A 20,909-nucleotide genomic window follows, 5' to 3' on the forward strand; every position below is an offset into this window, starting at 1 on the left:
ATAAATGGAGTGGAGGTGGACATTTTAAAGGCAGACTAACAGGTCTTTGAGGGTCAGAATTCTAGCTGATAGACAGGTGTTCAAATACTTATTTGCAGCTGTATCATACAAATAAATAGTTAAAAAATCATATATTGTGATTTCTGTATTTTTATTTTTTAGATTATGTCTCTCACAGTGGACATGCACCTACGATGACAATTTCAGACCCCTCCATGATTTCCAAGTGGGAGAACTTGCAAAATAGCAGGGTGTTGAAATACTTATTTTCCTCACTGTATTTATTGAGTTAATACCAGTCTGATCAAAATGTCATGTGAATTGCATTGGAACTGTGTTCAATAAAAAATAAAAATAATAATTGGCGTGTTGAACACTTATTTCCCCAACTGTACAGTAGATGTTACTGCAAGCTCTTCTAGCGCACACATATTTTTTGGTATCTTTATCTGGCCTCAGTCATTTTCCGTTGACGTGCCTAAAATATTTCCATTTTGATGTTTTCTAGCATTATATTTGTCACACAATCTTGTCAGAATGAACTCAGTTTCTTCAACATCCCAAAAATGTGATGCTTTTTTTTTACCACTATCCACACTTTGGTCAGAGTGGAAGATGCAAGTGTTTACATGCCTGTTTGTGATTAAAATCTGCATATGCCACATATTTTACTACAATTATGGTTGCTACGATTATGAGCTTAATGGCATCAATTTGATGACATGAGATAGTTTAATCATAATATTGCCTTAATCTGATTATAATCACATTCTGAAGGTGCATGGAAACATGGTCAGTGTCTTCTACAGAGCTGCTTTACAACTGAATTTGTTTCATAACTGATGGACTGTTCAACAGACTGAACAGACTAGCAAACTGAATTGGTCTGAATAATGACACTATTGTCTTTTGCAGAGCTGCTTTACTGCTAAAATTGAATTTATTTCAAAATTGATGTTATTTTCCTGTTTATTACGGTGAAGCTGCTTTAAAACGATCTCTGTTGTGTAAAATTATATACTGTATAAAGAAATGTGACTTGACTTGGCATCTAAGAGAAAACACTTGCTCTGTCCATCACAGTCAGTTGTCTCCTGTCAGATTCAGCACTATGACACAAAAAATACTTTTTACGGCCCAGACTGTCATTTCACTTGGACGCCTGCAAATTGATGGAGCGATGCTGAATCATACATTAGCTGCTGAATGGCCCTGAGAGACAATGGCTTTATAATGATCAGGGGATGTTCAGGAAGCAGTAACCTTCTCTTCCACTTCACTGACACTAGATTAATAATGCAAGCAGAAGGACACCCATCAGAGCTGCCGCTAATGGCCTTGATCTGGACTTAATGCTAACTTCCTTTAAATTAACCATGCACGTGGCCTCTCTTACTCACTTGCACGTTTAAGTATCCTTACGCCTTTGCTAATTGTGTCTCTGCATTTTAAGCAGCATCCAGCAGAGAGACTCAGATTTGATGCAGAATCATGAAATGATGGGCCGAACCTTGAGCGTTCGACAACCGCCTTTATTAAGTCTCTCACAGTGCAAGAAAAGCGTAGGAGATTGATCTCCCAATGTGGAAGCTTTCATTATCTGCTGCTCTGGAGAGCATGAAGTAACACATGGTGGTTGAGAGATCTGCTGCTCTAGAGTTTATCTCTGACCTGTGCCTGAACTGATTTCCATTTGTGGACTACATGGCAACTGTCCATTGTCTGTAGAACGGTCTAATGTCAAGCACTGTGAGCTGTGTAGCTCTTTACTATCCTTAGAGGTCAGGGGCTGTATTACAGAAACATCCTAACTCAGAATCCTATCCTATCTGTTTATTAAAGGAACACTCCACCGTTTTTTGAAATAGGGCTTATTCACCTTCTTTCCTACATTTAAATAGGTGGGCAAATGCATTTTTGTCTCAGTGCATGCATTGTTTTAGTTTGACAGGGTCGGCGCTAGCTTAGCTTAGCATAATGAATGGAATCCTTTGTTGCCAGCTAGCATGTCCTGAGTAAAAGTGATCAAAAAATAAAAAAAAAACACCTAATTACTTCGTGTGGCCTGCGTATTCACAACGAGTACAAATAGCAATGCAGATTAACACTAGGCGATTTCCTATGCAGATATTGACTTGGGACTATATTAGGGGGAAGCACAGGTAGATATATCACGCCCAAGTAGCAGTGCTTCGCCTGTGCTTCCCCCTAATATAGTCCTTAATATATAAGTCAATATTTGCCTAGGAAATTGCCTAGTGTTAATCTGCATCGCTATTTGTACTCGTTGTGAATACGCAGGCCACAAGAAGTAATTAGGTGTTTTTTTATAATATTTTATATCACTTTTACTCAGGACATGCTAGCTGGCAACAAAGGATTCCATTCATTATGCTAAGCTAAGCTAGCGCCGACCCTGTCAAACTAAAACAATGCATGCACTGAGACAAAAATGCATTTGCCCACCTATTTAAATGTAGGAAAGAAGGTGAATAAGCCCTATTTCAAAAAACGGTGGAGTGTTCCTTTAACTATGGTATTTCGCAAGCCAGATGAATATGGTAAAAAAAAAACAAACAAAAAAAAACTAATAGATATTGCCATGGTTAAACAGTCGATTAATCACAGTATATTAGGACAAATGATTTGTATCACAAGTTTTCTGAAATGTTATGTTCCTTGTTTGATTTTGTTTACGTATCAGATGTTTTTACAGAGGCAATTTTGGATGTCTTTTTATCATTCAATAAACAGAAAATGCTGTCAACAGACAGAGGATAAAATGATAATGATATATGAACAAATCCCTATGTAAAAATCTATAGATAGGAATAAAAATGGAAAGTTTGATGTATTTAAGTGTAGCTAAAGTGTCTTTGATTGTTTTCCTTCCACTAGTCTGAAAGAAGGCAGTGTTATGGAAGCAAAATCTCAAAATTGACCAGTGTATGAAAATTGCCTTAAGTCAAGAATTAAGATTAGAAGTTTTTTTTTTTTTTTTTCCAAAATGAGATGAAACCTCAAGTGACTGTCTTCATAGGCAGCACACTAGATGAAACTGCTTACAAAAGATGCCAACGTTTTGCTAAACTGAAAGTTCTTCATTAATAGGCACACAATCAAATGGAAAGCACATACAGATATTGGGCAGTCAGCTTTCAGTTAGAAATGTTAAATACCAATAGCTTCCTGTATTGAATTCAAAACGACTATGTTTAATCAACGTGGCCGCTGTCTTGTCTTGCAGAGGGTGTCTGCGAGATCTGGCTGACCAGCGAGGATACGGGTGCGTATGGCCGGGACATCGGCACTGACCTGCCGTCTCTGCTCTGGGAACTGGTGAAGGAGATCCCAGAGGGAGCGATGTTGCGCCTGGGCATGACCAACCCACCATATATTTTGGAACATCTGGAGGTACATCCTCATCATGCACCTTGTAGTGGATTTTTTCCTAAAACCTGACTATCTAGCGCCTGCAAATCGACACTTAATAAATAAAATCTGTCGCGTCTACTGATCGACACTTAATAACCTTTATACTCTAGCTCTTTGCGTCTTCTGGCGACAACTGGCCGAGTCTCTTACCCTAACTTACTTGCTTCCCTAAACTGCCCTGCTGCACACCAGAAATTAACAGTCAGATTTTCAGCAAATGTCCTTTAAATGCTTTAATCACGGCCAGGAGATCTTCCCGAGCAGTTCTCAGGGAATCTCTCCCAAGAAGCAAGGCCCCTGGATCTCAGACAAATTCCATTGAGAATCCCACAGTACACAAGAATACAACAGTTTTTATAGTATAGAGGTATGGCATAAATGTCAGGCTGCATTACATAATTTCCCCACTATTTGATTGGTTCTTCATATGCAAACCCCTCTGTTACTAGGTAAAGCAAACTTTGTTTTAATGATGACTTCATTTGTTAATCACAAGATTCTAACAGACTGTCTAGTTTCATTTCCCAAACTATATTATTTATACACACACACGCACGCACACACTCACTAACAAGTTTTCCATTGGTTTCGTACAGTACATCCTGTTCAAATGTTAGATGTTAAGGTTAGATGTTAGAAACATGGTTAGTTTAATATACAGTTAAAAATTTCTACGACAACCTCACCATAAAGATCTTGCAGTAAATTATTAATTGTTAATTGTGTGTGTGTTTCATTCATTCATTAAGGTGGGGCTTGCTTTTCCCACAGTAAATGACAATTTATTATAGCATATAAATAATCCACGTGAGCAGTTTTAGTGTAGTTAAGTTCTGGTGTTTTATTGTTGTTTGTGTGCCCAAGCCTTTAGTGTCTCTCATGTTCGTCTGGTTGTTTTCTAGCATACAGTAGTGACTGTAGTGACACCTCATTCAGAGCTCACTGACTTCCATCTCAGTCTCAATTCCATCATTCTAGAACAATACCCAGAATGCTGTGCGTTTCCTCCTTGGAGCCCCAGATGGTGAGGACACTTGTAATCCCTCAGACGGCTGCAAGAAATTCTGAAGAAGCAGTTTTAATTTGTGGAGGGTTAATTGAGGTTGTAATTTTGTCCCCTTATGTATAGGTTACATTTATTCTCTGTTACATTCAAATTAAAAAGCGATGATTTTTTTCCCCCTAAATGAAAAGAAATAACAATTAAATGCTAATTAGAAATGTAGGCGTGCTTGTATACGTGCTAGAGGACGGTTATTTCTTTTTATGTGCTAATTTGATTTCCATCATTGGACTATTTGTCCTTATTTCATTTCCATGTGCTCAGCAAGTATTTTTAATTACATATCGCCTCTTTGATGCGTCTGTTTGTCTTGCGGGAAGCGGCAGAGCACGAATGCTAGATCACTCCTGCTGCTGCTTTCTTGAAGATTGACAAAGTCTATTGACTTCTGCTGCAAGAGCAGGTGGGACTATAAATTCTTCGTTCTCTGTAATGGGTGGTAAAATACATGGTATTTGTGTTGCGTCAGATGTTTTGTAAGGATGAGGTAATGGTGATGGAAATACCAAATGCTGTCCGGAGAGATCATGTCCACTCCCTGCTCACATACAGACACATGACACGTCCTCTCAAAGCTCACAGGCTTCCATTTCCTAAATCATGTCAGGGAAACTGGTGTAAGACACGCTAGCTAACACAGGAACAGTTCCTCCTCTCATCTGACCCCTGACTTTGAGAGATCTCCTCCATTTACTGCCTCTTAAGTGTTTTGCGGGTGGAGAGCTTTCACAGCGCTGGTAAATGACTGCGATTTGGGAGGCTGCGGCAGTGGCTGTCTGACACTCTTTCTGAGGACTCATTTAGCAGCATTAGAGGTGTTTAGCAGAACAGATGTGTGATTTATGGACCCTCTGCTCAGCGTTTTGAAATGGCAGAAGAACCTGTCAGACAGGAGAGGACTGATCAGCGCTGTTTGAGAGAGACCTTACATGTCACTTACAAAATTGACTCTTTCTAAAGAAAATGGGTTTCATGCACTAATAATTGTGCTCTTATGTGCAAAGAAAAGGCTATCAGGGGTAAATGCCCTTTAGACTGGTACATCTCAGTAGTTGGTACCCATACCAGTAAAATTGCATGGTTCCGATTTCAGTACCATAGCAAAAAGTACCTGATCTTTCATTACCTGTAACTATTTTAAAATAAAAATATTAAATAAATTAAATTAGTTAATTAATGCTATGTATAACTATAAGTTAATAATACATTAAAATATTAGCATGTAGCCTTCAACAATTAAAGGGATAGTTCACCCAAAAATGAAAATTCTGTCATCATTTACTCACCCTCAAGTTGTTCCAAACCTGTATGAGTTTCTTTGTTCTGCTGAACACAAAGGAAGATATTTGGAAGAATGTTTGTAATCAACAGATCTCGGTCCCCATTGACTTCCATAGTAGGAAAAAAATATACTATGGTAGTCAATGGGGACCGAGATCTGTTGATTACAAACATTCTTCCAAATATCTTCCTTTGTGTTCAGCAGAACAAAGAAACTCATACAGGTTTGGAACAACTTGAGGGTGAGTAAACAATGATAGAATTTTCATTTTTGGGTGAACTATCCCTTTAAGTAAACATTGCATTTAAAAGATAAATAAAATAGTATACAATAGTGTACTACTAAAATAGTATATAACAAAATAATAAAAATAAAGTTAGTAGAAAAAACTATTTATTTGGACATATTTTGACACATTAGGTCAAAAAAAATTGGTTGCGGCTTCATGACCATGGGAAAATGTGGGTCTCATGGCCAATCCATTTGAGAACCACTGTCTTAGGGAACGCTAATGGAGAAAAACTCAATAAATTGTGGAGCGCTGTCCTCTTCATCAGGATCTTTAGTTATGAATTATCAGGTCATGTGGCTTCACTGTAGGTGAGCAGTTGTACCCGTTCAGACAGTTTACAATTACATTCAGTTTTATTTAAGTGTGTGGCGGAGCCCAATTTAAATGCAGAGAGCTAGAGGTTCAACTTCCTCTTTAACATGCTTCTGATTACTTAAATCTCTCTTTGATGTCATCTTATTTCAGGAAGCAAAACCAGAGCCTTATTTTCCAAAGCCAGAGCATATCACCTTCATTTTGAATACTGTAAGAGCTGTGGGGCTGGTGAAATCCAAAGACAGGGCTTTCAAATTATATCTTTAAACCGAGATACAAGCTTTCTGTGCTTGCCGCTGAGTGCAGTCTCCATTCATATACCTGAGCACCATCCGAGCCTTAACCTCCAGGCCAGTAGCGTGCATTTGATATGTGCTGGAAAACATGAGCACACTGAGTACATTAGCCTTCACATTTTTTCCTTTGAAGTGTCTTTTAATTGCTGGCCAACATCAGTGTAATTCATCCCTGCTTCTGTTCAGGAGGTCACGGGGAAGTCACCTCATTAAGGCAAGCCTTTCTAAGAGCAAAACAAGAGCGCTTAACTGTGATCTAAGTGTACGCTCTTCTGTAGTGCCCTTTGCAGTGGTCTCCTCTCAGTTGAAGCACCCTCCACTGACGGGCCACACCGCGAGTGGCCGCTGATGAGCGCGGAAGTCAGGCCATAGCCTCTGTGATGGTTGGCTAATGGAACGCTGCTTTGTGCACGCATGTTCAGACACTCGGCTCCGCTTTTTGCTATTCATCATGAAAATCATGGTTAACTACACCTTGATGACTGGAAGAAATAAGAAAAAACGGCCTGGTAAAGGCAGCTCAGATGAAAAGCCTGATGACCTTGTGTTTCAATTGTCCATCTTCTCTTCCCATCTTCTCTTCCCATCATTCACCTTCCTCCTATCCAGAATAATTTTCACCAATTCTACCTTTAAACAGTTGGAGCTGTTCACTGTATGTGGATTATAACGAAAACAGGTCCATCAGGTCTGTTCATGTCATACAATACAATAGAATTTAAACCTGGAAATAAATTTTAAAAAAATCTGAATGCAGGACTTGATGTTGCCCATGGGGAATTGGTTGGATGGTTGTGGTTTGGTATTGGTTGGTCTCATGTGAGTAACAGGTTGTCCCACCTTTGCGACAAATCATCAGTGGAGAGAAAATATGTTGCTGCAAGAGCGAGGGGAATTTATTTTTATTAAAGATTACGGGACATTAGGGGACATAAAAATAAAATAAAATAAAAAGATTTGCATGGATACATCATTCATAATAAACACTGCAATGTTCCATACAAAAAATAATTGTTCATTTTATTTTCTTGGGGACTTAGATTGTTAAGCTGATGGTATTATATATAGTGGGAAAAATAGAAGCATTTCAGACTTTCACTATATGAAGATGATTGGCCTCAGGTTGCTAGGGCGTTTTTGGTGGTTGCTAGGGTTACTCTTTTGTTTTCTTTTGTCCACCAAGCCAGGTCTCTTAGTGAGTAACAGTACATGGCTCATTCCTCAAGACAGGTTTTTAAGGAATCATTCATGCCTGTGGTGCTTAATACGTTGAAAACGTTGAATGCTTAGTTTGTTTAGATCAGTAACCCAGTCATGAGCAATAGTAATAGTAATGCTTGACTTAACTCCAACTAAGTGAATGAAAGTGTATGAGTGGTAGCAGTAAAGGAATTAAACAGTGTTGAATCTAGAGATGTGTGAACATTCACGGTTCAGTCAATTATAGCTCGGGCTCTGGGGAGTCGCCACAATTTGTATTTGGAGCGGACGCTAATTTCATCCCTAACATGGGCCATTTTCATATTAATGAACCGCCTGAGAGTCTCTGGCTTAATGTACCATTGTAGGGACAGTCAATCTATTCTGTCTGTTTGTGAAAGAGTGACTCTCTGGTTGACGCTGTTTGTCTGACATTAGCTAAAGGACAGGTGGCGATGAGACTCATGAATGCAGCAGATAAAGCAGTGTTTCTGTCCTGGTGATTCTAGTGGAGTCATTATGAAGCCATTTGTGCTCTGTTCACTTCACATAGTTTCTTTCGTTTATCCACGGTCACTCCAGCTCCAACTTCTACAGGTGTGAACAGAGACATCTCGCAGGAGACAGAGAGCTTTAATCACCACAGATTGCATGATCTTGCTGTCATAATTAGGTTTCACTCTCACATGGCACCTTTTAGAATTCTCTCTAATATAGCAGGGTCTCGTTGTCCTACACTTGTCTGCTTTCACAACTCTGTATGAAAACAACATGTTTTGAGCCATTTATTGCTGGAATTAGATCTTCCTTTCTATTGTTACTGTTCCTTGTGAATGAGGTGCATTTTACTATAACACATTTATAATTTTGCATGAGTGGCGCGCAGACACATTCACCAGCGCGCTCCAAAAGTGTGATAAGGTTTGCACGAGCCGTTCCTATCTCGATGCTGATGATAAAATGTGCAACCCATTTGAATTCTATTGAGAATGTAGCACTTAAAAAAGCTATGGAGAAAGTCAAATATGATCTAAAACAGCCACATAAACTAAAAAGACTGATGAAAAGAGTGGAAAAGATAATCCTGCTCCAACATAAATTAGAAAGCTTTTTTAAATGCTCATGACCACATTTACTAGAATTGATCATGTTCTATTGTGGTATATTGTGGGAAATGTTGACTAACTCTTTGTAGAATTTATTATAGATCACTGTTAAGGGAATAACATTTTTCACTAAAGATTAATATTACAACTGTGGCATGTTGTAGCTATAGATTCTAAATGTGTATTTTTATAACAAATGCTATAGATAAAAATGTATAAAAAAAGAAAGAAAAAAGTTAACATTGGCCTAAGTCAAGTCACCTTTATTTATATAGCACTTAACAGATTGATACAAAAAAAGATTGTTTCAAAGTGTTGACGCAGCATAATTTCTTAAAGAACGATGATGGAGAGCAAATCGTTTAGGCGAAATTTGGCGTAAACAATATCAATATTTCACAGATTAAACGCTTTTGTGGACAAAAAGTGCTGTTGGATGTTTTTTTTAATGGATGCTTCTCGTGGACATTTTACCCAAGTGCGAGGGATTGGATTCATCTCGTGATCGCTATTTCATTAAAAAGGTTATGAAAAGGTTTTGATTTTGCATGTTGCCATTTGCACTCCCGACATAAATTACAATATTACTGTTGTTTTACTGTTGTCTATATCATAAAACAGACACCGTAGATTGACACTAAACCCTTAGAACTTTCAAAAGATGTATAATTTGTTAACATTCTTAATATTTATTTATTATCGTAAATGTTTACCATGGTAAACAAAGTGACGTCAAGCCCGAAGTCAGGACAGTGCGCCTCAAGAGGTTAAGAGTCAGTACGTTGAAACTTTTTTTTTCTGAAACCAATATGAATAACTGAAGATTAGATGTCTAAGAAGTTGAGTATTTAAACTAGATTTTTAACAGATCATTCTATGTCAGTTATGAAACACTCTTACAATATATGTCATAATACTGACTGACTGCAATGTGATCACTGATATGTGATAGTAATAAGGATTGCAGTATTACACTATTAACTATCAAATCATTTGGAAACATAATTGTTGCAAGCAGGTCGGGTCCGAGAGCCGCGAGAGAACAGGGCAAGGCCGGTGGCGTGACTGATGATGAGCGCCACCTGTACGCTTCACCGGCCTCGTATCTCTCACGGAGGAGCGGACGAATACAAGGGGGAGTGAAGAAGTGAAGGACGAGAGAGGACCAGGCCTGGACTTTACGTTATGTTTTGTTGTGTGTGCGGCAGTCAACCGTGAGGGGCTGCCACCTTTTACTTTAATTTGTGTTTATTTATATTTTAAAGTCTGTGAAACGTTTGGGGGTTCCCGAGTCCTCCTCCCCACAACAACTAACCATGCTACAATATTTATTTTAAATATTCTAAACACATGACCGTAAACATCTCTTGATTTAAAAGCTTCTGCTTAAATTCTTGAAATAGTTTTGTAGACAAATATACACATATGAGAGAGTTTTCCTTTGGTCACGATTTGATTGTCACATTCCCAGACTTCCATTTATGTTAGAGTTGTCATCACTGCACTATAAATGACAGGCTGGTATTAGAGTAGGTATTAGTGCTTTACTAAGACAATTTTCCACATTTAATATTAATTAGTATATTAAATGTGGAGAATTGTCATAGTAAATATAGAGAAGACATGAATGTAATGGCTGTAATATCAGTATGAAGTGTAGAAATGTGAAGAAAACAAAAACAAAACAATGATGTGATAAAGATCATTTACTAATGAACTAATAGAATTGTTCTTCACCCATTGACCGTCCTTCGGCTCTCCTCCATGCCGTGTGCAGAAATTCATATGCGAGACAGATGAAGCCTGTCGTTTATAGAAAAGCTTTTACCCTTGTAAATGGGAAGCATGAACGGTCCGGCAGCCGTCGTTCATCAACTGCTTAGCGCTGCGTATTGCTCAATAGAGTCCTGTAGCACCTCCAGGACATCCTTTTCTCACTGAATGAATGACATTTTAATGGATTGATCATCCTGTGTAATGCAAAGTGAGAGCAGGTTTTAGTAAGGGAGTTATATGTTCAACAGCTTTCTTTTAATCTGATGAGAAGTGTGCATGTGTAAGACAGTGATACGCACTGAGGTAAAGAAAAAAAACAAAAAACTTTACTGTCATCTATTTCTCATTAGGCCTTCCAGCAGGGCAAAGATCCTAACCTGAATGTTGAAGGACGAAGAGCTACACTGGTCTCATGATAAGTCGTCTGCATATTTTGAGCTGCAGCGAGACACATTTAAAATGCTGCATGAAAGATTTTGTGAAGCATTTGGGGAAGAGCTCATATCTGCACTTCTATATCATCCACATATTTGTGTCTGCAGCAAAGTTTTACTACAAACATCAATGTACCTGTTATGAATTCACTTCTTTATAGGAAGTATCTTCTGTGGAACTTTTTGTAGACTTTTGGAGACTCTTACATTAACCACAGCCTTTAATGCTCCAATAAGGACAAAGAAGCTTCATAAAATGCCCACTCTTGGTCAAAACAAAATAAAAAATGGGCCAAGCCAAAAAGGGTAAAATATTTATGAATGAATAAATAAGGTATTTATATAGCGAGTTTCCCATGTACAGTGCTACTGTTCACCCAAAGTGCTTTACAATCATGTCAGCGAGTCTCTGGGTCTCTCTCAATTATTTAGTGTTTCTTTAATGGTCTTAACCATTGTAATCACAATTCACAAATACTGTAGATAAATTAACTTATAACCCGGTTATAACCCTAACCCTAAACTTGTTACAGGAAGAAGAGTCAGTTTTGTTCCACTCAATGTTAATGGCTTTAAACAGTTCATGAGTAGTTGAAAAATGTCTCCCAGTTCGTTTGAGTTTAATGTGAGACCAAATATTCACTATAGGGCTCAAATCTGGTCTCTGACCAGGCCAAAACATGAGCCTGATGGACTTGCTCTCAAGCCACTTCTTGGTTGTCGCACTATGGCACCTCTTCCTCCATTCTTAACTGTGGTAGAGATGCATTTATTATTATATTTATCAGCAGATTTTTGAAGACACTGCTCTTGGGCATCACCATGCAACTTCTTTTTCTACTCACAACTTCCCATATTCTGTCTTTGATGTTTTTCTGAGACAGCAATGGCTTTTTAACTAGTGCATTTGCTTAAATTTTGCTAATTTCCTGACAAATCATTTGTGGTCAAGACAATTAAAAGCTTAGTGTTTAGTTGGGATGCCACTTTTTCCAGAACGAGGCCGGTACCGATACTTTTATTTTTGGTATAGAATTGGAATAAAGTAATCAAATGTAAAATGTTTAAATTAAAATTAGATGAATTTTATTAAAGTTACAGAAGTCATTCAGTCAAGACCAGTGAGTGATTTCTTTGTCCTTTGTTGTTTGATTAACATTACATGCACAGCAGCAGGTTTATTAAGCTGCTGTCCCTTTAAGACTGAATGCACAGATCAAATATACTGTTACACATGCGTTTTATTTCTCAACTCTTTACGTTCGCTTTAGGCGCAACCAACTATGTTTACTAGGATACTCGCAAATATTGGCGTTCTTACATAAGTTTGTGTAAATTTGTCAGTTCAAGCATAAGAATACGTGAAAGAGAATTCAATGCAGTATCAAGCGCTGTCTGACTTTCGGATGTTTGTGCACAGTAAACTCCTTGTCCTGTAAACGTCCTGTAATAATTTAGGGAACCATTCGTTATACACATAAATCACGTAACAGTTCAAGATTTTACATACATATCCATAATTGGATTAAAACTAAATCGTATGTGTGCCGAATGAATAATCAGCAATCAAGAGCATACAACAGATGTGTGCTCTCTTGCTCACTTTTTACATCCAGTTAGTGCTAGTAATATCAATTATCAATTATGCCTCAATTAACATTCGTTGCTATTGACATATCCAACCGAACTACAACAGGGATCTACAGGAATTTCTGTGAAAAAGGGATGTGCTCGACAAGCTTGGCCTGTGCCTCTGCACACTTAATCAACTCCACGTTTCGCTTTTCAGCTCGTGCCCAGTAGCCATAAATGCGTACATATTTAATTTTGTTTAACATACAATCAATTCCATACATTTACTTCATAGACATCCTACTCTGAAATATCCATTCTACTGTCTGTTTGCTCTGTTGTCTGTGTTTCTTAGTCACAAGTATTAGGTTGTTGGTATCTTAGCATTTTAATGAATACAAGTACATGAGCGCAGTATCTGGCCCGATACCGATACTGGTATCAGAATCGGTGCATCTCTAGTGTTTTGCCCAGGAGTGTATATATGGTGCTTATGTCTTGAATATGACGAGGACTTCTGTTTTTGTGAAGAACAGACTGAAATTTGTTATTTATCTTCTATGCATGTCGCTGCATGTCGCTACATGCGTATTTCATTTACAAATGTGAATGGGATTTGAGAGCTATATACGACAGAGACTCTGTGAATAACAATCTAATTTCAGTTTTTTCCTCATGCAAAAACATCATGTGACTTATATGAAGATTTTTTTTTTTTAATTCATAAATTCTCTGATTGTTATTTATTTGATTTTTTTCATTGATTTTTTTTTTTCATCTTTAGTTTGGAGTCTTTAGTTTTTGTCTTTAGTTAGAAGTATTTTAGCACCAAACCGCTGTTCTCATGCATGTGTGTGATGTTTTTGAGCCCTCATCTCCTCATTCTGCACAGAATCCTTTCATCGCTGTGTTTTTTTTCCCACTCTTTTGCTGTACAGCAGATGTACACCATCCAAAGAAAAGAGCCACACAGGCTCTGATTCATTGGCCTGCTGGAGAATAGCTTTCGAGCTTAGAATTAATGACAGTTAAAACACTCCATTATGTTCCTCACATCACAGCAATATCATCCTAAAGCATTATATTGTGCATTAGAAAATGTAGTATCATGCTGCGTCATTGAAGAAAGTTCTGTTTTAATGCGTCTCATTTACTCTGTTTCAGAGTGTCTTATCTGGTGCATATGTGAACCATGGGGAACCGATTGGCCCGCGTGTTGTACTGTGTGCTTCTGCTTTGTTTTTTATTTGATCAGAGCATGATAACGGCTCCTCCTGTGTCCCTTGTGCTCATACTAAACCACTGAAGGAGAATGGTGTGATGTCACGGCAACGCCTCACTGACCGGGCAATCTGATTGGCAGATCTGATCAGAGCCACAGATTAATCGGCACATTACATGAATACAGGATTTCGGTGTCCCATTTCTGATGTATGCATATATAATATTTGTATTTTATTTTTAATTTAATTTCATCCCAGAGTTCCACTCTTATTGCAAGTGCAATAAGACAACTACTACTACTAATCATAATAATAATTCATTGTTAAAAGGAGGAGATCCTTCTCATATGAATAACTATAGGCTGATTTCTAAACTTTGTATTCTGTCTTTTACAAAGAACTTTTACAAAGGTTTTTGAATCTCTTATCAGTGAGCAGTTGATTTAATATTTGAATTAACATGACATCTTATGACATAATCAGTCAGGCTTTAGGAAAAAAGCACAGCACAACTACAGCTGCTACTAGGGCTCTAAATTATATCATTGAGGCGCTTGATAGAGGCCATTATTGTGTTTCACTTTTTATTGATTTGTCTAAGGCTTTCGATACTGTTGATTTCTTTAAAGATTATGAGGGGTGTTCCTCAGGGGTCTTTTCTGGGGCCTTTACTTTTTATCATTTTTATATTTGAAAAATGAGGGGGGGGGGAATAAATAAAAATATTTATTCAACTTAGTTCGAATAAAATTTATATTTGTGTAGTGTTCAATGTTGTTATCAATAGAGATACGCGGATGGGGTATTAGTTCATCCGCAACCGCATCACAAAACTCATCATCCGCACCAACGTTTTTTGACCAGATTTCAAAGCTGCACCCGCCCGCCATCCGCTGATTGTTTTGCGGTCTATGGCTCTGCTGATGCGAGCCGCAAGAAAGCCCTTGTCTGTTCTAGAAAGGATGCAGCAAAGATATTTAATGCTAATGTATGAGGCATAGGCCTACGCTGAGTTTCATTCATTTACGATGAGATGCGCTCTAGTTCAACTTCACAATGCAATGCAAGTGAACGCGGCGCATCGGAGCCTCCATGTCACGGTTATTATATTGTCTCCTATATTTATTACATACATGCAATTGGTTGATGAAATATTTATTAAAATTAAGATACAATTTGTACAAAACGAAATTTGCTTTAAAGAAAGGCTTTCTACAAAGCAAAACTTAATGAAGTGGTAAAAATCATGTCTGACGATTTACAAAACAAAACTTCATTAAGTGGTAAAAACCATGTCTCCCGATTGCAAATGTTCATTACTAATGTTTATTATTGCAAATGTTTTTCATTTGTTTAATAAATCTAATAAATCACATCACTATATCATATATAGCTTTTATTTCTATCTCAAATGATTGGCAGTCGGTCAAGGGGTACTTGGCAAATAATCAAATACAGTTGGAAACGACGTAGACCATTAATAACACAGACTGTTAACAATTGTTTTTAATTAGAATTTAAACATTCTCTATGATAAAAAATGTTTGTAAAAAATATTTTAATAACACGGTTTCGGCGGTTATAGAGTTCTAATGACGGTGTTCAACTATAACCGTCGGTCTCACGGTTATATACTAACCGTCACACCCCTACCTGTGTGTTCAGCAAACGTGTTATAAGAAAACAGCATGCTTGGTTAGTTTGATGTGTTCAATTCCTCCATTCTCAATGCTGTACTGCTAACTACTCTTTATTTATTTTTAACTGAGCATGTAAGCATTGTAGGTAGTCTTGTCAATACAGAGCTGGAATGATTGGATCAGACTGTCTCCTGTGATTGAGGTTGAGGAGTAGAGCCGGACTCAGTGTTTAAACACAGGGCTGCTGTGATGTGTTAGTAGAGCGTGTGACCACTGCATCATCAGCCGGTCTCTGTGCTGTCATAGATGCATCTCACAGGCATTTAAATCATTCTCGGCTGTCACTGATCTCGTGTGCCATCTGCCAGAGCCACTACCTCCCCCCCCCCCAGCAAGCGAGACGTGTGTTTGGCTTATTGTCCGCCTGTAATGAGCTCTGAGCACATATTAGCATGACTGCATAAATAAATGTCTTCCTTGAGTAAATAGCATGCATATTAAATGATGCTTTGGGCTACAAGGTGCAGGACATACAAAAATGAAGAATAATTATGTTTGTTAATTAACGCTTGTGTTTCACATCTGATCAGATCTGATACTCCAGAGTGATCTGTACGTCTGCTCTGAAATTAAAGCTGTATGCTTGCCTGTGTGTTGCCTGTAAGCTAACAACCACATCCTCATATTTAATATTCAACACTCCCTCAGCAATCTCCATAATACTATCTTCCATGTTTGAGAGGATGAATTATAGGGACTGTTGTGGGAGCTCAACAATATCATGTGTTGACCAATGAGAGATGATGACCACTCTGTTCAGAAATAACCAGAACAACACTAATGAAGCCTTTGAATATGTGTCACATTCAATGGTCGCATCATTATCATTAACCCTCTGGGAGGAGAAAACTGTTACCTGAAGCACATCTGCTGCAGGTGATCAGACAACTAGTACTCTATTTGCTTTTATGCGTTTAACAGACGCTTTTATCCAACACAGTTTACGAAAGAGGAACAAAAGCAACTTGTCAAAGAGCCAACAATATCTGTAATAAACAATAAAAGATTTAAAACGGTGTCTCGTTAGGCAATGTTTTTTCAGTCAAATCATACAATTTCCTATTGATTCAATAGAACGCATGAGCTCACTAGGGAATACCAATATGGCGGCGCGGTGGCTTCACTGTTTATGACGTCATGAGCTATCCAGTCATTCGGTATACTGTAGATCAGTGGTATAGGGTCTAACATGTTGTCGATTTAGATGATTTAACGAGTTTAGAAAATTCTTACTCTCCTATAGCAATGAATGAATCAAATTTTTCCTCAAGGACACTACAGTGCACTGCCTGATGCAATACTGTAGTAGACGGTTGCATGGTTATAATTTTATCCCTGATATTATCAATCTTGTAAGTAAAGAAGTTAATAAAGTCTTTACTGCTGTGCCTGCTTGGAAACGTCTGGGGTTGAAGCTTTATTTTTCGCTAATTTAGTCACTGTTTCAAATAAATACCTAGGGTTTTGTTTATTTTCTTCTAATAGGGTTGAAAAATAAGCAGATCTAGCAGCTTTTAAAGCCTCTCTGTACACAATTGTGCTCTCTCTCCACAAAATGTGAAAAAACTCTAGTTTTGTTTTCTTCCAGCTGCGCTCCATTTTTCTGGCTGCTCTCTTAAGTGCCTGAGTGTGCTCGTTGTACTACGCCATTGGACTATTTTCTTTAATCTTCTTTAAGCGCAAATGTGTCTAAAGTGCTGGAAAAGAGAGAATCAAAAGTTTCTGTCGCAATATCGAGTTCTTCTAAGCTATCTGGGAGGAAGCCAGGGGGAGGAATAATCAGGAAGATTATTAATAAAGCAATCTTTAGTAGCAGAAGTGATAGGTCTAACATATTTGTAACACAGAGTCGGCTTTGAAGACTTGGCTAAATGGAGTATACACGAGACTAGATAATGATCTGAGATGTCATTGCTCTGCTGTAGAATTTTAACGGCATCAACATTGATTCCATGTGATAATATTAGATCTAGACTATGATTGTGACAATGAGTAGGTCCTGACATGTGTTGTCTAACTCCAATAGAGTTCAGAAGAGTTCAGAATGAAGAGAAGAGGAGAAATGCAGAGAGGAAATAGGAAATAATTTTGTTCTGCCCTGTGGTCTGGTTTAAGTGCTTGCAGAAGAGGTGTGTCTTCAGTTGTTTCTTTAAAGATGTTATGGTCTCAACAGTTCGGTGGAGGTTTGCAGATCATTCCACCAGAGAGGAGCAGAAAAGGTAAAGGGTCTGAAAAGTGACTTTGTACTCCGTTGTGAATGAACAAAAACGATGGGCATCACTCATTCAGTGACCATAGCTGACAGAAGGAACCATATACTATATAAGTCAGGTTAAAGACCTCCTTCCCTTTCCTCCCCGTTGTTTTATACATTTATCTATTTTTTCTTTACTGAGTCTGCTGTCCTATCCTCGATAAGTCATTTGTAGGTGTCTGATGACGTTCAGTTTGACTGGCTCCGTCATGCAGTGTTTTGTGTCGAGCTTCATGTCTGTGTCGATCATGTGACACGTGTTGTTCACTCTGAGGTTCTTCACATGTCCCAGAGCAAGTGGGCCCAAATTATCTTCACTGCTAATCAGTCACTATTCTTTAAACTAATTAATTCTTTTAATTCTGATTCTGTAATGTAGAAGCCCACGCAGAGATGCACAAGAGAACCAGATGAGACTCATCAGCTGGGGGGTTCACCACCACAATGAAGTTTAATTGAGATGATAAGCCATAATCAATGGTTCCTCTCCTCTCTGTGTGTATATTATACGTATATTATTTATATGTATCTGTTTGAGTGAAATTAATATTTTTTTCTTTCTTTTTTCTTCTACAAACTACTGACAACATTCCATCCAATTTCAAATAAAAATATTGCATCTAAACCATTTATTTGCAGAAAATGACAACTGATCAAAATACCGAAAAAATATGCCGTGTTTTCAGATCTCGAATAATGCAAACAAAACAAGTATATATTCATTTTTAAACGACACAATACTAATGTTTTAACTTAGTAAGAGTTCAGAAATCAATATTTGGTGGATTAACCCTGATTTACAATTGCAGATTTCATGTGTCTTGGTATGCTCCTTGGTATGCTGCTTATCAGTTGGTCACATGGCTGTTGGGCGACTTTATGCCTCTCCTGGCGAAACAATTCAAGCAGCTTGGCTTTATTTAATGGGTGGCGAGCATCCATCTTCCTGCTGATCACATTCAAGAGGTTTAATAAAAAAAATAAAAAAAATGCTCTAAATGACAATATTTTTATTTGAAATTTGGAAGAAATGTTGTCAGAAATTTGTAGAATAAATGAAGAGTTAATTTTACTCAAACAGAAAAATATAAATAATCAATCCACAGAAAATGATAATTTTGCAGTCGTCTCCTATTTTTTTCCAGAGCTGAATGTACTGTATAATAATCATTTGCATAATAATTTGGAACACACACACACACACACACACACACACACACACACACACACACACACACACACACACACACACACACACACACAAAAACTGAATAGAGATCATCAAACTGTTAAAAGATTTTTGAGTAATTCACAGCACAGAATAATTTCTTCAGATAAAAGCTTAAGGGAAGTTTGTCAGACAAATTAATGCTATTAAAATGGCAGCTATGAAAAAAAGCCACTGATGAGCAGCAACCAGGTTTTTAAAGCTGCTGGTGTCTCTGGAATCCCAAGAACCTCTCGCTGCAGGATCCTCCAGAGCCTGGCAGTTGTGCAGGTGGAACCTGAGGAACATTATTGAAAGGAAGATTTATGAGGGTGGGTGGCAGTATACCTCTGGGAGGCAATACTGGCATCCTCAAATGAAATACAGGCAGAGACTACGTTGACTTACAAGTTCAATGGATCAAAGAGTTGTTCTCAAAGAAGGGCTCATTTATTAATACGAGTACGATTCTGAGAAAGTATGGAGTAACCTTACATTTTTTATGTGGATGATACTAAGATCTACCTTCCAGTAAAAAGAAACGACCCTTCTGCATTACAATCTCTATTATCTTGATGAGTAAAACTTTGTTTAGCCAGTAACTTTTTAACTCTAAACGATTCCAAGACCGAGGATATATTTTTTGGTTCATTCGACAAATTTGAGTTTAACAATACCGCTCTGGGAAATTTGAGTTTTCCGGTACGGTGTTTTTCTAGAGAGTTGGTTAACATTAGACAAACATGTGTCCTCTGTTGTTGCCTCTTGAGATAGCTATTCATGCTTTCATAACATCACAATTGGATTATTGCAATTCTCTGTACTCTCTCAGGTAGCTCATCTTCAACTGGTTCAAAACGCTGCAGTCAAATTTCTCAAGAATTTTTATAGAAATATTTCAATATGCTTTTTTGCTGCTCAAGAAACGTTCCTTGTTATTATCAATCAGGGTTCCCACGGGTCCTTGAAATCCTTGAAAGTTTGTGAATCTGAAAAAAAAAATTCAAGACCCTGGAAAGTTTTCGAAAATAAACATACATAGATACAGGACCTTGAAAGTGCTTGAATTTATTATGTGCAAGAAATTTCCTGGAAAAAAAATCCATATTATTCCCTCCGGTCCGCTAATGTGTTATTTCGCCAACACTTTGTGGCCTATGCATACTAGTTTGCTTGATTTACGTTAGTTACAGGCATTTACACGTTACGTCAAGTGTTTCACGTTGCCATGACGTTCACGCGGGCACAACTACTACGATGGTACCTCAACATTTCACAGACACACCGTGAAACGTTGCAAAAATAGGCTGAAACGATGTAACCTTGCTCTCACTTGAAATGTGTCCCCACATTAAGTCCTTGAATTTGAGGGTATTGGACCTGAAAAGTCCTTGAATTTGAAATTAACCAAGGTGTGGGAACTCTGATCAATATTGAAAACAGTTGTGCTGCTTCATATTTTTGTGGAAACCATGATACATTTTATTTTTCACGATTCTTTTGAATAGAAAGATCAGTCGAACAGCTCTCTTGCATTGACTCAGTGTTTGGAGAGTTTAGCTTTGCTTCCCAGCCGCTGATCATCTTAGAAGCTGTCTTACCCTGATCTCTCTGTTCTCTAGGACAACAGAGAGACGTCTCTGTAACCAATATCTCACTGCTTCTCTGTCTCTTAAAGGTAATGTGCCTGGAATGGTTTATGAAAGGAAAACTTGATGTTCTCACATCACAGGGACAAAAATACAAGGACTTTG

General features: G+C 37.8%; 1 protein-coding gene across 2 annotated transcripts in view; it reads left to right on the forward strand.

Annotated features, from left to right (window-relative positions):
• Positions 1-20,909, forward strand: part of cdkal1 (CDK5 regulatory subunit associated protein 1-like 1) — a 390,498-nt gene that overhangs the window by 258,743 nt on the left and 110,846 nt on the right. For both annotated transcript variants that reach the window (XM_084088459.1, XM_084088460.1), the window contains one exon: positions 3,248-3,414. In XM_084088459.1, coding sequence (XP_083944585.1) covers positions 3,248-3,414 — 167 coding nt within the window. The remainder of the gene's footprint in view (positions 1-3,247; positions 3,415-20,909) is intronic.

Source organism: Abramis brama, assembly GCF_963993115.1.
Source record: "Abramis brama genome assembly, chromosome: 17".
Lineage (NCBI taxonomy): Eukaryota > Metazoa > Chordata > Actinopteri > Cypriniformes > Leuciscidae > Abramis > Abramis brama.